Source organism: Mastigoproctus giganteus, chromosome 10, assembly GCF_048544385.1.
Source record: "Mastigoproctus giganteus isolate SK-2022 chromosome 10, ASM4854438v1, whole genome shotgun sequence".
In the NCBI taxonomy this organism is placed as follows: Eukaryota; Metazoa; Arthropoda; class Arachnida; order Uropygi; family Thelyphonidae; genus Mastigoproctus; species Mastigoproctus giganteus.
In genome coordinates, this window is record NC_143584.1 from 22,222,049 (window position 1) to 22,241,061 (window position 19,013).

The 19,013-nt window shown below is 40.8% G+C and overlaps 1 protein-coding gene across 2 annotated transcripts in view; it reads left to right on the forward strand.

Annotated features, from left to right (window-relative positions):
• Window positions 1-19,013, forward strand: part of LOC150078850 (uncharacterized) — a 73,495-nt gene that overhangs the window by 16,681 nt on the left and 37,801 nt on the right. Inside the window, exons 1-2 of one of the 2 annotated variants that reach the window (XM_090382632.1) lie at window positions 15,071-15,261; window positions 15,431-15,625. In XM_090382632.1, the coding sequence (XP_090238758.1) occupies window positions 15,464-15,625 (162 nt within the window). In that variant the 5' untranslated portion in view covers window positions 15,071-15,261; window positions 15,431-15,463. Of the gene's footprint in view, window positions 1-15,070; window positions 15,262-15,430; window positions 15,626-19,013 lie in introns of those variants that run through there. The other variant, XM_090382631.1, reaches the window with a different exon arrangement.

Sequence of the window (19,013 nt, forward strand, 5' to 3'; positions counted from 1 at the left end):
TGTCGAAGAAACATATGCTATCAGGTTTTGCCTTCGATGTGCCGTTTTTTAAATTGGGTTTATACGTGGCAGGTTAGTAATTTCATATTTTTTTGGTGAATAAAATATTTAACATAACTATGACCAACATAAAGTTAATTTTCGAAGACTTATAGGTCATACTATGTATGGCTTATTAAAGCCTCTGTTCTGATACTCCAATAAAACAAATCTATATTATATATATTTTTGTGATATCCAACTAAATACAGTAATAACCAATTTTGCTCTCGAACGCGTTCTACAGAATTTTAATGGCAGGGAATTTCCTGTAGCTTGTTTTCCATTATTACGGTGTATACGTCAGCAAATTTGTTTTATAAAACAAAAATTTTATTTTCTTAGTAAGCTATGTGAACCATGAATTTGACCATCTTATTCAGGGTGCGGACAACGTCAGATATTTGAAGACCCAGAGACTTGCTTGATTGGGACATGTTATGAGAATGGATGATAGCAGAGCAACTGAGAGCATAATGAAATGGAACTACAGGGAGGAGGGCGAGAGGAAGAGCACGAAAAAAAAAAAAAAAAAAAAAAATGGATGGATAACGTAGAAAAGGACTTGAAGACCATGAGAATAAGAAGTTGGAAAGGTTTGACTTCTGTTAGGGCTTATTGTTGGAACATCGTGGAGAAGGCTAAGACCCACACTGGGTTATACCTACAAAAGAAGTAGTAAGCTATGTGAAACCGGATTGTTAAGGAAAATCTCGCTAATGGTGATTTTGCGAAATTGGATTAGGCTGAGTCAGCGCGTCCACTTTAGCCTTATTAACTTTCAAAACGAAATATAAAAATTATAATGTGACCTTTTTATATTTAGGTTATCAGTATTTCACGTTGATAAATTTAAAAAAATAAAAAAGCAGCTATAAATTTAAAGAGATTCTCGTTTTTAATTTTATAAATAGAATGAGATAAATAAATTTGAATTAAAAACATTTTTTAAAATAATGCTTCTGTTAGTGTGATTATTATTATTATTTTTTTTTTTTTATCAATAGTCAAACCACCAAAGAGGCTACCGTAGATACTCGAGTACAAGTATCTATGATTTCGAGTATCTATAAATCGATATTAAAAGGTGCTTTGAGGGCTTGCCGATGCTACCCGATTTTGTATATTTGAGTATAACGAAATGGGTGACGTATGCAAGGCTACTTTCAGTGCCCTCAACGCACCTTTTAGTTTCAGTGCCCTCAAAACACTTTTCATAGCGCCTACACTTGCTTTTGCAAGTGTAGGCGCTATGAAAGTTGAGAATTGCAAGACCTGGATTTTTTTTTTTTTTTAAACATTGCGCAAAATAGGACTGAACATGCAATAATCAGTGTACTGCACTCTCTATAAAGAACCGAGAACATGAATTTTTCCCAATAACATTAAAAATTATTTTGAGTTATGAACATAAATTTTTCTCAATATTTAGAAGCCTTACACGACTCCGTATTTTTGATTTTGAAAACAGCCAAATTTGTTATCTTATAATCGAGTATCTACGGTAGTTTCGCCTGAAGGGTACGAGTGTATGATATTAGTTATCCATTGAATGCTGACACATTCAGCTACACGCGCGTTTCGTAAACAACATTTCTTGCTATTTTAATTGCTTATTCTTTGTTGAAATTTTAAATCTTCCCCCCCCCCCCCCCTTGGAACTTTGAAGAGAAATGCAAGGTCGTTTCTATCGTGCGAGTATTGTGTGCTAAACATTCGGGCAGCCAAGAAAAGAGGAAAGCTGTGATAATGGTATTTTATTTAATAACAAAATTTCTGAACTCATTTTTAAATTCCAACATTATTTTATTTCCATATTTGAAAACTGCTGGAAAGTAAAATTGGATGTATGCGCACACATTATACGTTATGTGCGCATACATCCTCCCTCTATTGGAAATCCCCCCCCACCCCAGGAAATAACGGTTAATGCCATAGGTTACATGACAACTATACTTTTAACCAGCAATACCAGTTAAATGAATATAAAAAGGTATTCACACACAACGACAGATGGAAAATCAGATTCCTGTCCTTCTATCTATCTGTCGTTAAGTGTGAATACCTTTTTTATATCCATTATTGTCATACGGATATGACAGCAGATTGTCACAAAACAGGCACATCATTCGCCAGGAGTGGGACACCCAAAATAAAACCGTTGGAAACATCGTACTGCAATGGAAGCCAAGAAGGTAACGTGACAATCCATCCGAAGCAAGATAGCCCACCATGAATGACTCCCAGAGTATGTCGTGTCGAGATTTGAAACGAGTAGTGAGAGAAAATTCCAAAGTACCCTTAATAAGCAGACTCCGAGACGGTTGATAGAACTGGGATGTTGGACCATAAGAAAAGCGGCTCTTAGTATTGGTTACCGTGGTCATCAAGTTACCCATAAGCTGGAGCTCTTTTCCAGCATAGCATGCCACAGCCCTATTTTAGTGCAGAAAATGGAAGTGTTCGGTATCGTAGCAACAGAAAAATGTGATGAGAATGATGAATGCATTTGAGTGTGGCATAGAATTGTCCAAAGAACGGTTTCACCCAGACTGTATTGCACCAACAACGAAGTTCGATGGTGATAATGTTGTGCTGTGGATCTGTTTTGTGTGGTTTGAAATTGGTCCACTAGTTGTTATCGGAATACCATGAACGCATCTATCTATTTGGTCGTCCTGAATTATTCGGTTACCTGCGTTGAGGAAGTTCTTTGGATATGGACCGTATTTGGATCAGCATGATAGTGCTCTGAGTCACAAAGCACAGCCATCACAGTAAAGGGATTTTTGGTGAAAAAGCTACTTTGGCTATAATACTTGTTATTCTGTTAGTACGTTCAAGTTTATATTAAATGTGGTGAACCTGCTATTTTCAACCCGAATATGAATCTCTTTGAACACCTTTTGAGATGATTTTTGAACGTAGAGAGAGAGAGAGAGAGAGAGAGAGAGAGAGAGAGAGAGAGAGAGAGAGAGAGAGAGACTGCTAGTTGAAGAAAACTAGCTGCAATCTTATCGGAGTGGAGCAAAATTCTATTCTCTACATAAACGTGTAGAAATTGTCTGTCTCCCCTACAGGGATTAGTGGTATCATTAAAGCCCATGGGAATTATACTCAGTACAGTACTAAAAATGTTATTTAAAAAAAAAATTGTCTTCAGTACACGTTGGAGGATGGTGTATACATACAGGGACGTCGAGAGCCAACATGGGCCTTGAGGAAAAGACCGCCTCTTTCCTTCTAAAACTGTTCTTTTCTTAACTTTGGCAATGGTGCAGGTGCGGAGCAGTAAACTTACCCTCCCACTTGTTGCTACAGTAGAAACTCTCTTATCCGGATAGCACAAGACAAATACATAATAATATATTACGTTATACAGTAAAATATGTAGATGATATTGTGTTGCTCATTGTTGCATCATGAATAGTGAAGCGTACACGCGCCAGTATGGAATGTAGCAATTTGGTATTCGAAATACACTCGTCTCCTGAGCTCCGCTAGCCTTCAATACACTTGTTCGTTTCGTCAGCGGATATTTTTTCGATCACAATTTATAAAAACAAAAAAATTTAATACCGATATGTCACCAAAAAAGAAAACGTGTTGTGCTAACGTTAAAAGACAAAACAGCAATAATTGAAGCTTGAAAAGGGTGAATCGGAACGGTTTTTTTGGCTGAGAAACATGGTGTTGTCACGTCAACCATCTCGGACATTATAATTCTCTAATCATCTTATGAACGAGGATGGCAGGTTAGCTTGTAAAGTTATGTGAAAGGCTCGAAATGAAGAAGTTGAAGAGGCTGTCTACATGTGGTTTACTCAAAAGTGACCTTCTGGACAGCCGATATCTGGTCCTTTATTATGTGAGAAAGCGATATTTTTAAAACAAGATTAAATGGAGACCCGAACTTCAAAGCAAGTTCTAGTTGGTTCGGAAAGTTTTTAAACCAGATTGACAAAAACGTTTACTGTTAAATTTCTTCCGCCAAATGTTCCATCTGTAACACAACCGATGGATCAATGTGCAATAGGAAACACCAAAACGTCTGTATCGAAAACAACTCCTTCGATGGCTCTTATTAGCTGACTATAATGATGAGGAATCTGTTATAAATTTCTTATAAAAAATCAACTTAATGGACTACATGTTAGCGGAACGTTGGAATTCTATAGATGTGTCAACATTGTAAAAATCGTGGAACAAAATCTTCAAAAGGCCATTGGAAAGTTCTGATGATGGTAACACAAACGAAAACATTTTAAAAGAAGTCACGGAAACATTAAAACAAATTTCAATATCCGGAGAATACAATGAATACGTCAGTGCGTGGTTAAATTTGATTTTGACGGTCCTGGATTCCAAATTTTAAACGATGATAAAATAATTGAGTCCTTGTCGAACATGGAAGTGGAGGAATAGGACCAAGAAGATGACGAGGAAAACACTGGTTCTTCGCAATCTGAAGCTTTTCCGTGTTTAGAAGTTGCTATGAAGTGGTTTGAGAGACAAGAAGAATGTGATACAGGACAACTTTTATGTTTAAAAAGTGTACGTGATTTTGCAGTCACGAAAAGGAGAGTAACTTTTAAACAATTGTCAATAAGTGACTTTTCAAGAAACGATAATTTTATTTATGTATACTAGGTGGCTTCGCTCGCTGCGCTTGCTGCTTTTGATAAAATGAAATAAAATACAGAAGCTTTCGACACTGTGTGTGTCTCTTCCTTAGCTATGAATACATAAATACGTTACTATATCTACAAAGGGTACTAGGAAAGTTTTGCAATACAGCTTTGTTTATTTAATTTTTTCAAAGTAATTTCCTCTACATTCAATACACCTCTCCATCCTCCGAAACCAATCTTTAAACCAGTTCTGCCAAGTTTCACTAGGGAGTAAAGCACACTCGTTGTCCCAAGCCCGTAGAAGGTCCTCATCACTGGAAAACCGCCTTCCTTTTAGCTTCATTTTCACATGCGGGAACAGTGCAAAGTCGCAGGGAGCAAGGTCTGGACTGTAGGGAGGGTGCTCGAGAAGTTTCAGTCCTGTCGTGGTCAAATATTCGGTGCAGGCTTTGGCGCGGTAAGCTGGAGCATTATCGTGATGGAGGTACCAGGTGTCCATTCTTGACTTTGGCCGCAGGTTCTTCATAGATCCAATGACTTTAGGCAGGCATTGTTCAGTATACCACTTAGCTGTGACTGTCTTCTGCGTGTCCAAAACGACACGTTCCACAATTCCACTCGATTTGAAAAATACAGCTATCATTTTCTTCTTTACAGATCGGGATTTTCTGACAATTACGGGTGTGTCGTCATCATCAAAGACCCAAACTTTGTTTTGAGCCTTGGTCGGCAGATCGTAATAGTACAGCCAAGTCTCGTCACCTGTCACGATGTTGTTCACATACCGAGATTGTCCCTTATCAAACTTTTTTAACATCTCCCGGCACCAAGTCACACGTCGTGTCATCTGCTCTTCAGTCAGTTGATGCGGCACCCAGAGAGAACAAAGTTTCTTCACGTGCAAATGATCTTGCAGAATCGAACGAATTGCTGGTGCATTTAGGCCCAAAGTATCCTCTATCTGTTGGTAGGTCACTCGCCTGTTTTCGTCAAGCATTTTCCTCACAGCAGTAACGTTTTCCTCCGTAACTGACGTTCGTGGCCTTCCCGGCCTCTCAGAATCCTCCAGAGTGAAATTTCCCCTTTGGAATTCTCTATACCACCTGAATATCGTTGTACGATGTGGACAATCATCATCTAGTGCAAGAGTCATTTCTTCTAAGCACTGGTCTATGGTTAAACCACGCACGAAATTATACCGGAAAACTGTCCTTATCTCATTTCGTGACCACGATGCCATCGCAAGCACTTTACACTCTCACTACTAATGAATAACTGAGCCCATCGACTTGGCGCGGTGGCTACTACACACGTATGAACATGTCTCAACATGCAGCAACAAGCAGCTTCCTGTGATTCATTGTTGCGTCGTATTGCAAAACACTCCTAGTACCCTTTGTATATAATATTGGTGTAGATACACCATAGACAACTCTTAAAGAAAAACTACGATCTTAGATTTAAATAAATATGTTACATATGGAAATCAAGAATGGTACCGCTTGGTTGCGTTATATAAACATAGCGCGTGACCACGCTTAAACAGAAGTTTTTGTTTTACCACAGTAAAACAAGCTGCTGTTAAGTATTTTTGTATTTGTTACGTATTACCACGTAACCCGCATCTCTCTTCTCCCATTGGCCGAATAAATATCATTAGGAGGAAAATTATTTTAATGTATGTTACTATTACATATATTTATTTATTTTGATATTCGAATAACAAAATAATGGTTTGAATAGTTTAAAAAAAACATGAATTAAAATCACATGTAAAACGATTTTTCCTCTGTCCGGACTTCTTCCATCCTCGTGTAATTCGGATCATCGAGCTTTTACTGTTTCTTGTCTTGATATACTTAACACCTGCTTAGTTATTTGCTTACGCTTGTCTGTTTACATTCACTTACAATTACTTTAATGTATTTTCAAGATAGCTGGTCTCTCTGTTCACTTAACCGATTCCAGCAGCTTTGTAATTTGCATTAATTACATCTTATTTTCTTTCACTTTTCTTTCTTCTAGCTTGATTACTTACCTCCTTCTTATACACTTGGCTGGTTGCTTACTTATGCATGCTAGCGTAATTATTTTCTTGGCCATTTATTTATATACGAGTGCCTCCGTAGCCAGGTGGGCAGGAGTAGCAGTGCGTAGCACACGCTTCTTGATTAGACCGGGGTTCGAGCCCGTGACCATGCGGAAAGGTCAGGGAATGACCACCGCATATCCCTGGAGCAATATGGCCTTAGTTGCTAATGCTCCTAAAAACCAAATAACAAACAAACGAGTATACGCTTTTTTGCTGCTCACACTAAGTAGATTATTTATTTGGTTAAATTTGGTTGCTTGGCCACTTGTAATTGTTTTTCTCACTTTCACTAGATTGTTGTTGCTTGAGTATGCTTGCCTACTTACCTCCTTATAGTTACTTACTACCTCCTTGAACTTGTTTTGTAACTTATTTTCTCGTTTATAATTTGATTACCTGAACCTGATTAAACTTGTTTATGTTATTGCTTATATATTTATGTTTCCTTAGTTATTTGTTCACACTTGGTTACTGGTTGTACTTGAGCCATTACCAGCTTGCACGTGCATTTGTAACTTGAGTGCTTTATAAATTACTTCCAATTACGCTTTGTATACTTGTGTTCTTAATTATATTTGCTTGCTTACTCAAGGAAACACCACAGAGCAGAAGGTGTTTTATTATTATTATTTTATTCTAACCTGTTCCTTTCGCTTGTAAGCTGCTCCTCCAGTAACTTCACACGAAATGATTCCAGCTACGTTTAAAGCAACTCTCTTTGATGTCGTCTATCTTTCTCCAGTTCCTGATTGCTCTGGAATCGATGATATCACAAATTGGATTCGAAATCAAGTCCATGCATCTGTAACAAGGAGAGTATGTGGAGACTTCATCTTGGAACTGCATTTCAGGGAAGCTATCAGGCGTTAGGCGCTCTCCCATTAATACACAGTACACACGTGGCACTCATCTGCTAGATATCTGCTTCTCTTCTGATGGTTCTGTACTGTAGCCTATCGCCAGAAACTAGATGTGAACTAGGCCGCTAGCCAATTTTATTTTCTGTCCAACTCCAAACACTCACTGTAAACTGCCCAAGACAAGTCTAATCAGCACCACTGTGCCAAAATAACTAAACACTGATCTCTGCCGCTTTGCTTCCACTGCCATCCCGTGATACATACTACAAGACTGCTACATACATACTACAATACTATCAGTAATTGGCCTGATCAGCTGGTGGCTCAACATCATTGTAACGGCAACATCTACAAAAACTATCCACCTATCAACATGGCCAAAGACCCTGGTGGACGCCCTCCTTAATTGCTACGTTGAACAACAAACAAAAAGCGCACATGCGCTGGAAACTTTCAGCTTTCATGACCTCTAGTGTTTGTGCTGGGAAAATATGCAGCAAAGTATAAGAAACTTCCACCACGAATTGATCCCACAAAGTTTCAGAGGCAGCCAAGTAAGCATGATAGCCTGATCTTCCCAACTTCATGCAGTTAAATAAAAAGCAACTGATTGTAGCTATTAATACTCTTTAGCAAACATTGTGGCAAGCACAGATAATATAATACAGTTCTTCATTATTAAATGTGTCAGCCCCTTTTTTCTTGATCCTCTACTGCATATTTAAAATTCAATAATAACTCAGCAATGTTTTTTCATATACGTAGAACAAATATGTAGTTTAACCAGTTCCAAAAAACAGCAACAAACTGAAGCCAACGAATTCGGACCAATTACTGAGGCATCTTGCTTGCTGAAAATCCTTGAAATAATGCTGTCATCAGCAAACACCAGTCAACTCATGCCTAACAAGTCAGAGCAAATCCACTGTGGGATTAAGAAGACACCGACCACCACAAATCTACGTGCAGTTACCGACAGCATCATAGTTGCCTTCGATAAAAATGCCGAATTACGAGTGACATATCTGGATATTCACCTATGACGCGGGTGAAATCATTTTGCTCCATCTTTGCGAAGAACATTTCCAGAGGAGATGTCCTCTGTTTCCTGACATCTCTCCTTCAAGAAAGAATGCTTCTCAAATCTCCTGGTTGTGATATACTTGTAAAGTGGGACGTGGGATGTCTCTCAAAGAGGTTCTCTCGAGAATCCTCTTCACGCCTGTACTATAGATATAGGTATGTTGAGGGTCTAACGGCTCCTGAGATTTCTCCCATCTCCACGTATGTTCTATGTATCGAGTGACAGTACCCTGTCAAGGCCAGAGATTTTAAAAGTGTATGGATCATGTGATATGTAGTGTGTTGTGCCCATTGTTCATCCGGTCTGTTAGCCACCGGGCCCCTGGTGGGACCCGACGTTACCATACCCAGCCACGGGGAGGCCGACCGGGTGTACCATTAGGAGAAATCTACTCTGGCGGTCCTGCCACCTACTTTCCTGAGATTTCAGTGGCTAGGACCTAAGAAGTAAAAGATGAACGCGGTCTATTCTGCCGAGAACTTTAGAAATTTCTCTAGATGAGGTTATGCGCTGGAAATATCAAAATTTGAGGCCTAATAGGTCGGGCAAGAATTTTGGTGTTAATTAAATTTGGACGTGTGGGGCAGACGTGGTGTGAAGTGAAAGAAGGGTAGGGAGACTGAAGGCTGGGGGGGAGGAAAAAGGAAGTAAGGGGTCGATAGAGTAGATGGTCCCTGCTAGCAGTGGAGCATGCCCGTGCCCCGCCAGAAGGAAAATGGGAGAGGCAGGGGGATGGGGAACAAGTTCCTCTCCCCCTGCCGGGGGAAGGGGTTAAAAGATACCTCGCTTGTACGGGGGTAGAGAGCGCCATATGGCCTTCTCTACGTCGCAAGATGTTAGCTTCATAGTGTCATGTCCAGCATTTGGGTCCAAAAGATGGGCCCTACTCCTATTATGTTGTCTCATTTTCTTTAGGGAGGTAAAAGGGTTTTTCGTCTTGTAAACAGCAGCTGGGCAAAGTGAGTGAAGGCCCTGTAGTTGTCCTGCTCCTGTAAAATGACGTACTCTTCAATCCTGAGTAGTGAGTGGATAGTCGTGTATAGTTGTTCACGCAGGTCCTCGAAGAGGTCGCACTCGTGAAGGAGGTGCTCCCAGGATTCTTCTTGTCCACAGGCACAGAATGGGGTGTCTGTGAGACCAAATTCGTGTAGCTTTTTTCTAAAGGAGCCGTGCCCAGTCAGTAAAAATGTGGTGTAAAGGAATCATTACCAAGAAGAAACTTCTTGGTAATGATTCCTTTGGTAGATAAATTCCATCGATTCTGCTAAGTGTCTTTTAGGTGTTCCGTAAGCCTTTTGTGTTGTAAGGTTTTGCTGATTGCTGGATCAACAGTGAAATCCATGTGGGTAACCCATGTTCCTTTCGAGTGTTGGTACAGCAGCCCACAGCGCAAAACCTCCAGGAATCCAGCCAGGACCTGGAATGCATGGGTGCTGACAGTGCAGCAAGCTGTGGTAGTTGTAAGTAATATGGAGCGTTGAATGGATTCAAGCTTTCTTTTGTTCACTGCTGTATTTGCCTAGGTGTACCACACCCCCGCAGCATATGTCACGGCTGGGATGAAGACTGACTTATATAAGAGGGTGAGGGACCTCTTTTTTAGGCCCCAGTCTCTGTGGGTTATTCTGGCTATAAGTGCTGATAGTTTTCTAATTTTTGTTCTAATGTGCTCCAGGTGTGGGGTGTGTAGCATAGGTTTTTATCTAGTACAATCCCCAAGTACCTCAGTTGTGTCTGCAATTTGATAGTCACTCCATTGATTTTGATTGGAGGAGGCCATCGTGTATCAAGGGTTCCTTTTAGTAGGATTGAACTTGTCTTGGCTGTCGAGATAGTTAGATGGTGCAGTTTGGTCCATTCCTGGAGTATATTAATTGTGCCATTTGCATTTAGTTCCAACTGAGCCCTGCTGTCAGCCTCAATCAGCAGCACAAAATCATCGGCGTAAGACTGGGAGGCAACAAGGGGAAGATTCAGATTGAGGAATCCATTCAGAACTATGTTCCACAGGAGCGGCCCTAGGACAGAACCCTGGGGGCATCCCCTGTGAACTGGTCTGGTAACATGGCAGTAAGGAGTGGTAATGGATACTCTTCTATTTTGGAGGTAAGATTGTAAGCATCGATACAGGTTGTTCGGGATTTTTGCCTGTCGGAGTCTTTCCAGCACGCTGGGCTACCATAAAGAATCGAAGGCACCAGCAAAATCTACTGAGATAAGGAGAAAGTATTTTCTATCACAGTGTTTGGCAACCTCCGCAATTCTTTCTAGTGTGTCTATGGTGAATCGGTCTTTTCTGAACCCGAATTGGTTCTGTGACATGAGTACTGCTTGCTGGTAATGTGCTTCTATCCTGTCGTGTAGTAATCTTTCGAAGCGCTTGCTTAGCACTGACAGCAGGGCAATTGGCCTATATGAGCCGGGTTGGTCTTGTGGTTTGGTAGGACTCTTAAGAACGAGCTGAACCCTGGCAGACTTCCAAGCGTCGGGGAAGACCCCCCTCAGACAGGCAGTGATTGTACAGGTGCAGTATTATGTGAGGTATGTATTCCGCTGTTTTCTTGGTTATTTCAGGTTCAATATAGTCTTCTCCTGGAGTTTTCCTGTTTTTCATTCTTGCAGCAGCTAAATTGAGATCTGTTAAAGTAAACGGAGGTTCTTCCTTTGCTGTCCAGTATCTGTCGTTGTTTAAACATAGTATTTCTTGTTCCGTTGTCTGCGGCTCCTTGTATGGCAGGTGTATGTGGTCCAGGATGTTCTCAATCGAGGATTCCCAAGTCCTGGTGTAGGTGCCTTGTGGTGTGCTAGTCGCTGATACCACCTCTCCCCTGGGGAGTTTGTTTGTAGTTACTCTGTATATCACGCCCCAGGGGTTGGTGTTCCCCACAGTGAAGACCAATGCCTCCCAGGAGCGTTTCTTTCTGAGCTTAATTTTGGCATTGTACTTGTTTCTGACCTCGCGGTAGCGTTGTCGGAGGTCGTTCACCTCCTCTTGGGGCCAGGATCGTCGGCCGCGTTGGAATCTCTTCCTACAGCTGTTTACCCTTTGTCCTTTGTCTTGCAGTTCGTTTGACCACCAAGACACAGCTCTGGGTGCTGATTGTTTTCTTTGTATAGCTATATTAGCTGCATCTGTAATGAGTTGTGCTAGCTTCTGTTGATGTTGATCTGGATTGAGCCCATGTGGATTGAAGTTGCTTGTGGAGTCCGACAGCATCCTTTGGAATAGGTTCCAGTCTGCTTTAGATATATTGTATCTTTGTTGCCTGGTTACCGTGGACCAGTGAGCAATACAGGTTGAAGGTTAGTATTCGGTGGTCTGAGGTGGTCCAGTTTTCCTGTACTACCCAGGGTGTGAGATGGCCAGCTATGGAGCGACTGGCAAGGCTAATGTCTGTGGTGGATTCCTCTAGCGTGCTGGAAAACGTGGAGGGCTGATTTGGTCAATTTAAGATAGTTAAGTTGCTGGTGGAAATAAAGTCCTCTCGGTGCTGTCCATTCCTGGTACCCCGGCGATCAGCTGTCTCTCTGTGCCAGGCAGGTGATCTGCAGTTGGCATCCATGCCAATGATCAACTTAGCATTCGGGAGGTGTAGTTGCAGGTTCTGCATGTATCTGATTGCGGTCATGATGTCTTCCCCCGGCCGTGCATAGATGGAAATTATGTAAAAGGCTCCAAGGGAGATCAGGATTCCGGACGATGATTGCGGCCCAGGGAGTATCATCCTTGGTCTGGACTATCTTGAACTGGAGGGGATATCCTCTTACCTTTTTGCTGTGGGTGTAGGGCTCTTGAATTATCAGTATGTCCAGGTTTTCTTCTTGTGCTTTCTTTACCACTTGCGCGGCTACTGCTATTGATTTTTGCGCATTATGCTGCGCAATTTTGACTCTAGTTAAATTGTATCTGTTTTGTCTTTTCTCCATAGTCGGTCTTCATTTGTTGTGTGCTAGCTTTTACATATATTGGACAATTGTTGTTCCGGACAGAGTGGTCAGATGGCATCTTCATCGCTTTGCAGTTTGCGCAGGTTGGAGGCTTTTCCTTGTTTGGGCAGGAGATAAATTCGTGCCTGGTGCTGGTACAGTGGCCACAGACAGGTTCTCTAGGTGTGTGTCGTATGGCCGAAGCGACAGCACCTGAAGCACTTGGGAACAGCCACATGCTCATTGAAACGGTGGCTGCCCCAATTAATATATATTCTGGTGTGATGGTTGAGGATTTTCCATGCAGCTGTAGACAGCGCCTGTTCTGGGTTTGGTTTTGAACTTGGGAAGGATATGGCTTCCTGGTTTTTCATTCCTGTACTAGTGCCATTTGCCTTTGGCATAAGGCGAATGCCACCTGGCTATATGGATGGCAGAGAATATTAAACTGATGATACCTATCAATAGCCATGACAACACTCAATTGATGAAATAACCCACACACACATCCAGATGCCGACCGGGCTAGCCGGGTGGGTAAAGTGCCTGCCTAGCAACCCAAAGGTCGCGAGTTCGATTCCCGCCACGGGCTTGGATCAAAGTACTGCAAAAACCTTGGGACGTGCATTATGGCCACAGAAGCCTATGCGCCAACAACTATCAAAAAAAAAAAAAAAACACACATCCAGATAGCAGAGTATCTTGCCCAATTTGAACTAAACAATTCATCCACATCAGCTTTGGTAGTATACTTTCTCAAGAACAACCCTGCTTAGATAACGTCCATACTATATAGCACTCGGATCCCAGTCTCCCAAAAACATACGGATTTGGGTGTAACGTATTACTCAAAGCTCCATTTTTACAACCATGTGGAAAGCCTGCACATCAAGCTATATCGTTTAAGGTGGCTGATGAAGCAACATTCACGAGCTTAGAGATACCAGGATTTATATTCAACGATTATCGAATCCAGCAGTTTTGTATGACGTCGAAATCTGGGGATTGGTAAACTCCGCTTTCTTGAAGCACTGTATGCTAGGGAATATTGACTTCTCAGGTGGGTAGTATACGAACAACTACATCACACTCCCGTTTGCACTTTGGAGCTTGCATTGACACTTGAGATAGTTTATAGTGTTACATGTCTTGCGGCACCTGGTACCCCCAACTCCGCTTAGTTTACTCTCTGTTGCAGTACAACCTCTGTTAAGGCCAGAGATAGTGTAAGTTATTATGTAGTCTGTATAGTGTAGAGTGGGATTATGTTGTTTTTCTGGCAACTTAGCCGTGGGACTTGGAAACCGGGACCTCCGTTGCCTGTCCATAACAATGAGGAGGCGGACCATCAGTACAGCGTGTACGGTCTTCTACCTGGGGTGAACCCTGGCACTGTCAAAGCTTGCCAGGAAGGGCCTCTGAAAAAAAAAAAAAAAGTTTTTTATGGCAACCCCTCTGCATGTATATGAAGATACTGTACCCAGCAAACCAATCAATGTGGTGGTGAATATGTAGGTGTGGTGTGGTGTGGTGCTTTGGGTGATTGGTCTCTTAACCTAGTAAGTGGAAGAGCATACGGTATACTCTTCCACCTACTACCCATAAACACGATGAGGAGTTTTTATGGACTTTCTCAGTGTGGCCGAATTAGTTGTGCTCCAGCAAGGATTCATCTTTTTATCGCTCTGAAATTTGGGTCTTTCGTCTAGCAAACCACCTGAAAAATACACGCAGTTACAAACAAAATATATCAACACCCATGACCTTAGTTTCTTTGACTCTTAACACGCATCTGACATAATATAACCTAACCTAACTGCTAAAACTGCGCCATTCTATCTATTATAGAAATTGAAAAGTAGCCATTCAATGATATCATTGGTTTTTTTAAAAGTATATACCCAATTCATTCTATAGGAATTTGTTCTATTGTGACACTGAAACTGAACTGCTGCGCTGTTTATTACAATTTAAAATCTGCCAGCCGAAAAAAAAAAAAAAAAAAAAAATATAGAAAACCAGAGGACTTTTGCTTTATTTCTTCCGACTCTTTTTGCCAAGGAACTTTTGATGCTTAAAATCATTATTGGTTCTTCTGCGTATTCTCTTGTGTTTGTACACGTGAATATTGTTTAAACTTCAATACCTACCGATTAAGTGTTTTATTTACTGTTAGCTCTTCTTGTAATCCACCCACTTCCTAGTAGTGTTTTTGCCAATAGCTCATGTGCGTGTACTCCACACGCCAATCCATTTGAAAGGTCTTGCAACAAACAATTTCGTTGTTTGGTGTGACTGCCACAGACAGCGTCAGTTATTAATGGGCTGCGCATTTTCTTGTAGCGACGTGAGGATTCGAACAAGCAACAGGAATGTGGAGGCAACCATATGGTTACAGATTATTAACAGTAGAGGTGTTCATTAATGCTAAATTTTATACCACAATGAACATAAAGGAATTGTTTAACGTTGGTGATCTTTAACTATTCAAGTGCCACAGTTGTATGTATAAAACTTTCATCGGTCACATGACACTGTCGGCTGCTGTGTAAAAGTCATACGATCGATAAGTTTATGCGTACCAAACTACTAGTACACGTTGTCAGCAATGAACCTGCAAATTAGCTGGTAAGTTTTATGCATGTGCAGCTCGAAGCGTTAGTTTATTAGGGTTAATTAGGTTTCTAAAATAGTATTTGTTTATTTAATTACTAGTTGTACGTAAAATTGTACACTGGCTGTAGCAATTCTGAAATTGTTTTTATAAAAATATTCTCCTGCCCTGTCACACTTTTAGGTGAATAATACGAAGGCTCCACAATTATATCCCATGGGTACGGCAGATAAGGATGCAGAGAGTAGGTGCTCCACTCCAGCTATTGATCGTTTGGAAAAGGGAAGTTTAACATCAGATGAAAGCGAAGAGTCGACCAAAACTTCAGGCAGGACCTATATATGCTCAACACTTGGCTTTCTGCGGCTAGTGGAAATAGTAAGGTTTTCAGTATTTTGTAGTAAATCATATTTGTTTGAATATAAATCTAACATGGCTGCATATCATTTGTTTTATATAGTTCTATTGTTAGTTATTAATTTTTAAAATTTTAGTTATTTACAAAAATTACAAGTATTATCTGTAAAATCAATAACGAATCAGTAGGTCCATCAAAGAGAGCTCTGATTTGAATTGTTTATAGAAAATTATGTAGGAAAACAATTCTCGTGTATTTGTTGCAAATAACTTATATAAAAATAAACAATAACAACCGTGCGTTCTGATTTCTACCTTAGAACCATTCTCGGCAGTTAAAACGCATAAAAATTAAATTGTAGCCTGCATAATGCAGCAAAATATATATATAGTGAAACGAATAAAGAATTACAGCGAAGAATGGTGTAAAACTAGCACATCCTAAGAAGGTCACCAATGGACAGTGGTTGGGTATGTGCTCTGTATTTTCCTTGCTAATATTGGTTGGCCTCGGTGGTGTTATGCTTGTATTTACAATCGGCTGTTGCGACAGATCCTGCCACTGATATTTGAAGCAGTTAGAGGTAGTGTAGGAAAAAGCAGAGGAAAGGCACGGATGGTGGAAGAAAGGATGGAACCCCTTTGGTAGAATTAGAAAACAGAGCTAGCCAGAGAGCAGCATTGGTAGATTTCGCAGCTCTCGTTGCCAACCTAAAAAACTTGACATTCTAAATAACTTTGGCATCTACAGAAATATTACTGTAAATTTGGAAGAGGAGCTTTGATCCATTTCAAAATTCAGTGCTTACTTAGGATATTTTAGGAATCCTTGTAACAAATTTTTATGTTGAGGGTTGACTTATTTTGTTATAAATCATGAATTACGAGGGGTGATTATTTAATTTGCGGACTAGTGCAGGATTTTATGTTTACCGCGCGAACGTTCCATAACTGCCGCTAGAGGCGCTCTTCGTGACCGCTACTGAGCAGTCTTTGTGTGCGCATGCCAGTACTTGTCGAGCTAGTTTATCCTTAAATTTTGTTTTTTTTTTTTAATTAACAGCATAACCCTTCCTCACTTCCTGTCATGTCTATCCTTTCTGTACACATTGTACTCCCCAAATTCCAGTTCTGACTGTGTATAATCAGTTTCCCATGTACACAGAGGGGTTGGGCAAAATAATGGAAACACCTGATATGAAAGTAGTGGTTTTTGTAATGGATTGTATGACGTATTTATGAACATGCAGTGATGATTTTTTTTTCGGAGCTCAAATTGTTGGTGCACATTTAGCAAAGACATCAGTGACTAAAACTACTGATTTTTTTTAATGTATCCAGAACAACTGCATCGAAAACGATGTCTGCATTCAACATGAATGGAAAAACAAAACCTGATAGGACTAGAATTGTGGCAGAAAATCGTAACTGACCAAAAGAAACCGCAGGACACTAAAAAGGATTGTAGTCCGAAAATATAAACTTACTGCCTCAAAACTAACTGCAGAACTTAATGCGAGTCTCGGCAATCTAGTTTATAGCGAAATACAGTAGCTTGAAGAGAACTTCATAAAGCTGAAACTTATGGCAGAGCCGCTATTACCAGTCCACTCGTTACTGATGCTAATGCTAGAAAGAGGACGCAGTGGTGTAAGGAGCACAAAAATTGGACACTTGGTGTTTGGAGACCCCATATTTTCAGAGAGGAATTATCGTTCACATTTTCAAGCATCGGAATGGCAAAGGAAATGCATCGCCCTGACTGTCTTGTGTCAAACGTGGAGGAGGATCAAGGGCGATCTGGGCAGTACTATCTTGGTATCTTTTAGGTCCTATCACTCTGAACGGGCGAATTTCTGCCACTGGATTGAGTTAACCCCACACATCTGGTGAGTATGGGTTTGGTACTCACCAGGGTCCTGAGCTGGATATCATCATTCTTCTCTTTCTTGGTGACTCCTTTCTACTTTCTCTCTCGGCGCCTCCGTAGCCAGGTGGGCAGGAGCAGCAGTGCGTAGCACACGCTTCTTGATTAGACTGGGGTTCGAGCCCGTGACCACCAAATACGGAGGATGCGGAAAGGTCAGGAAATTACCACCGCATATCCCCGGAGCAATATGGCCTTAGTTGCTAATGTTCCTAATAATAATAACAACAACATCATCATCTCTCTCTCTCTCTCTCTCTCTCTCTCTCTCTCTCTCACACACACATACAGTGTATAACTCAGAAATTTGTTTTTGGATGGTGCAGCAAAAGCCTCAAATTCAAATTATTATATTGGGTCACCTGTAATTTCTTACACCTACCCATATATTTATTTGTCTGTAAATTGCGTGTGTTCTCTGGTCGATTTGCCTGTTTGTTGGACGAAAAAACCCCAATTTCTGGGGTAAAAAACCTTGCTATCTACGCCTGAGACCGACTAACTCAGCTATGGAGGGAAAAATAGCCCATTAAAACAAAAGCCTCAGGCTTCCTTGCACCATATGGCTAATAATAATATCCTGAGCGACCAGGTTCATTCCACTTTGCAAATATTGTTTCCTACAAACGACGCCATGTTTCAAGATAATTCTCCAGTACACACAAACACAGCTAGAAGTGCCCAGTCTTGGTTTGAGGAAGATGAAACTGAAGCTTAGCAATTCCAATGGCCTGCACCAGTGCCTGATTAAGCAAAATAAGCACGTGCTTAGGACAATCAGTTTTTTACCCCTTTCTATCATACCAACTTTAACTCTTTCACTACTACACGCTATTTTAGTTGTTTTTTTTTTTTTTTTTGTAATTGTTCTTAACTGCCATGTTCGACTTTTCTCCGCATTGTTATTATTTTTTTCCAAAAAACACCACTCGTCGTGATACTGAAGGTTAAACAAAATCCCACTCTCAATTAGTGTATTTATTACAAATTTAAATATATAGTATCGGGGTAAATACACCATAGTTAACCCATAAAGTTGAGCTACGTATGTAGCGTTCAAACTTGAGTTACGTATGTAGTACGTATGAAGTGAATAAAGCAAAAGATCCAGGGTTGTGGTGAGATTTTTCTGTTGATGATGTGACTTATTGGATTGCTTGCGGACCCAGTAACTGTCAACATCGCAATGGGCCACATGAAAAATCTTGCCGAACTCTCAAAAGTGGATACTTGTCACAAAAAATATTTCTTTGCGATAAAAGCCGAAAGCCTAGTTTGCAAACAAAATTTTTCAAAATGTAGGCGTTATGCAGGGGAATTCCCCTTTATATAGGGGAATGCAGCAATAGACTTCGCCGACCGGGCTAGCCGGGTGGGTAAAGTACCTGCCTGGCAGGCCAAAGGTCGCGGGTTCGAATCCCGCCTCGGGCTTGGATCAGGGTAGTGCAAAAAACTTTGGGAGGTGCATTATGGCCACAGAAG